Source organism: Palaemon carinicauda, chromosome 6 (genome assembly GCF_036898095.1).
Source record: "Palaemon carinicauda isolate YSFRI2023 chromosome 6, ASM3689809v2, whole genome shotgun sequence".
NCBI lineage: Eukaryota > Metazoa > Arthropoda > Malacostraca > Decapoda > Palaemonidae > Palaemon > Palaemon carinicauda.
The window spans coordinates 101,690,584-101,694,303 of record NC_090730.1 but is presented as its reverse complement, the minus strand read 5'-3'; the positions used below and the strand labels follow the sequence as shown (position 1 = coordinate 101,694,303).

At 28.3% G+C, this 3,720-nt stretch overlaps 1 protein-coding gene across 1 annotated transcript; it reads right to left on the bottom strand.

Moving 5' to 3' along the window:
- Positions 1 to 774: 774 nt before the first annotated feature.
- Positions 775 to 1,845, bottom strand: LOC137643172 (uncharacterized). Its single transcript, XM_068376023.1, has one exon. The coding sequence runs from the start codon at positions 1,843 to 1,845 to the stop codon at positions 775 to 777; it is 1,071 nt and encodes a 356-aa protein (XP_068232124.1).
- Positions 1,846 to 3,720: the final 1,875 nt, after the last annotated feature.

The window sequence follows — 3,720 nt, the reverse complement described above, 5'->3', positions numbered from 1 at the left end:
ACAACAGAAAAATAAAGTTTTATCTTCTTACAAAAATGTTAAATTAGAGAGACCACTAACGGACGGCCAACTTAGCGGAGACTGTTCAAAAACACTATTACAAAGTACATTTAAATCTTAATTCAAAAGTATGTTTCTGAATTCGATTGGCGTGTAAATAACAAAACTTTAAAAAACAAGGATAAGAATATGACAGAATTATTTGGCGATATTTATTTTTATATGCAGATAATAAAATGTTGTCTCCTATAATACAGCGAATAAGTTTTTTTTCCTCGTTTGATGCTTGTTTTTGTATAACATTTTTTATTGTTTTCATAAATTATATCATTAACATTACTATTATCCCCATAATCATATATATATTTATCATTAACAATTTCAAATTTTCTGTTTAGTTTATTAAGTAAAATTTTTATAAATTCAATTTTAAATTTAATGGGCATATTTTTGTAAAATGATTGGTGTTTCGAAAGTTCTGGGAAAATATTCCAATGATTCATTGGATTTAATGTTATAATATGAATGGGTAAAATACTCGGGGGGTATACTTTCATATCAATAGATACATAATTTATGGGAATTTTTAGGAGGAATCTGGCCTTAAAGTTTGTTATTTTATTATCATTACCCAATTTCTTATAAGATAAACAAGGACCCGTCATTTCCATATTAAATGTATTTAATAAGAAAACGCAAATTCTTAAATATAATAATAAAATAGATATTAATATATAATTATTAAAAAAAACTTTATTAATATAATCTTTATGATTATTCCGGGTTCATTATAATGCCCATATCAACCACCATTCCATCTCTTGTTAAAATGCCATATAAAAAGGGCCTATTTATCTCGGTTATAATATTATTGTTAATACAATCATAACAATATAAATCAGAGACAGAAGAACTTGAAACTCCACGGACATTTACTGTTATTTCATAGCTCGTAGTTAACAGAATATTTTGACATTTAAAATCTTTGTTTTTTAAAATGTTTGAAATGTCTCGGTCATCATCAAATAAACGTGATAGGTTCCACGTTGCTCCTGGACCAGCAAACGAAAATGCTTTATCTAAATTCATAGAGTTATATTTTACTTTGAATGTTGGTAGAATTAATTTAGTAGAAATGTTTTCGTTAAAAGTATGATGTAATGATCCCCAATCGATTTTTTCGTTTAATTCTATTAATTCATCAAATGAAGCAATCTTATTCGGAATAACAACAACTAAATAGTCACCACCATCAAGATGCATTTGATAAATATCAGCCCCATCGTCACGTAACATGAGACTTGTGGGCAGTTTTGAATAATCCCCGCCAATTATGCTTACCATAATTCGTTTATTTGGGTTTATGAAAAACTCTCCGCTTCCATAATCTTCAAAGTGTTCTTTCCAAATATCATCCAATTTTGTAACACCCGAAATATAAAGTTTTACGTCATTTCCTATTGTTGGATCCATAACATTATTCATGTGGGTTTTATTAAAAAAAATTTTATTAATGCGGCATATGGCTTTTGATGATTCTGATAGGCTTGTTGTTATATAATTATCTGATGATGATATGCCCAATTTTTCCCCTCTTGCATATATTCCCACAGCAACTTTAACTTTAGAGTCTGCTGGTGGTCGCTGATTAATAGCATTTAATAACTTTGGACTATTAATATATTGGGCAGTAACACCACTAGCACCATTTACTAATGGCGCTAGAGTTTCAATGATACCATGAACACCGATACCAACATTTTCGTTATTGGATTCTCTTTCTATTTTAGCAATGACAGAAAACAAAGCAGAACACAAGTTATTGTGGTTTTCATATAGTCCCATTTTTTTGTGATAAATTGAATAATCTCCTTTTCTGTTTTCTTTTTATTATTTGTTTTGTCGGTTGGCTAACTTGTTTACTTTTACGTTGAACTAAAGTAATATTTCAAGTGTGTGCATATTTTATATAAATCAAGAAGTACTTAATTTTTAAATTATATTTAAATATTCACTATAGACAATAGATAAAATTATTATTATTATTATTATTATTATTATTATTATTATTATATCAAATATTATTATTTCCCAATATTAAAAAAGAAAGGAAAAATGAACAATGATAATATTGGTGAAAATGAAACTTATATTACGCCATGTTTTGGTGGGGATATTCAATTTTTAAATAATTTATCAAATTATCTAAATGCGTCTAATGTAAAACAAATTTGCGAAAATTATAACAAACCATATGCAATGAATAATTTTAATCCAAGAACTGGGCGTATTCGTATTGGAATGCCAATCACTAGGCCGAGAAAAATATTAAGAGAGGGTAGTTTAAAAAATTACAAATCAATAATTTTAAAATTCTGTCGCTACAAATTACATCATTATGGAAAAGAATCTCTGATATCACCAGAAATGATTGAAAAATATGTTGACGATCATTTAAATAATGGAATAAAACAGTACCAAACTATAGCAACTGAAATTCGCGTTCTTAATAAAAATATTATCGTCCCAACAACGGGCCAAGAAATGGCAAAACCAAAACCTAAATTTTTATGGGGAAAAAATAAGTATACAGCATGCAACAGTACCATTTCCAATAAACCCCAATTTACGCATGGAGAAATTGCTTTATGTATGTTAAGATTATATAAAACTTGTCCCAATAGAGATCACGTACACAAAGCTTTTTTAATATATTATTCTGGATTAAGATCAGCAGAAGCAGATTCTTTAACATTTAGAGATATAGCACAAGGATATTCAAAAGATATGATTATCATACCAGTTAGAAAAGGAAAAGGTCGTCAAATGAGAAATGTTGTTTTATTTCAAGGTGCTCCAATTTTATATTACAAAAAACATTTAATCCCATATTTGGCGTTAAAGATTAAAAAAGTTGCTAATAGATAATCCAAATAAAGAATCTAAAGATTTTCTAGACACAAAAATATTTGCCGGTTCAAATTATCCAGCATGTAGAAAGGCATTTCGTAAATGTTTGCAGTGGGCGGTCGATAAATTATTTGTCGAACGAGTCCAAGATAACTCTGACGAAGATGATAACAATATTAATAATGACGAAGAAGAAGAAGAAGAAGAAGAAGAAGAAGAAGAAGAAGAAGAAGAAGAAGAAAATAACATAAAAGGGGCAGGGTTACATTCTTTAAGAGCAGATTGGTCAACGCGAACATTAACTTTATTATGTTCGATAAACAAAAATCCATATATCGCTGCAAATATGACTGCACGCTTATTGGGACATAGATCCATTAAGTTACTTAATAAACATTATTTAAATCAAGGAAATAGCCTGAATCCCGAAAAGAACCACATTCAATTAACTTTAGAAAAATTTAAAAATTACGTTACAGAAGGCACCGAAAAGACGGTGACTGACGAAAATTATTCTCTGTCTGACAAACCCATCAAAATATTATTCAGTGGTATCAAGTATGGAAATATTGTTAAAGAAATACAAAGAAATAGAAAAAGGAAAAGAATTGGAAATTTAGTAGCGCTAAGTAAAGTAAAAGACGAGTGTTTTATTCTTCGTGAGACAGAGAAAGAAAATTATTGTTATGATGATAACATAAATATAATAGATAATAATGGCGATGATGATGAGTATGATGATGATAATAATAAAAATATTAATAATGATGATATAAAATTTACGAACGAAGAAGACTATTATACCATTAA

Coding starts and splice junctions, on each gene's coding strand:
- LOC137643172 (XM_068376023.1), bottom strand. CDS start 1,845: ATGGGACTATATGAAAACCACAATAACTTGTGTTCTGCTTTGTTTTCT.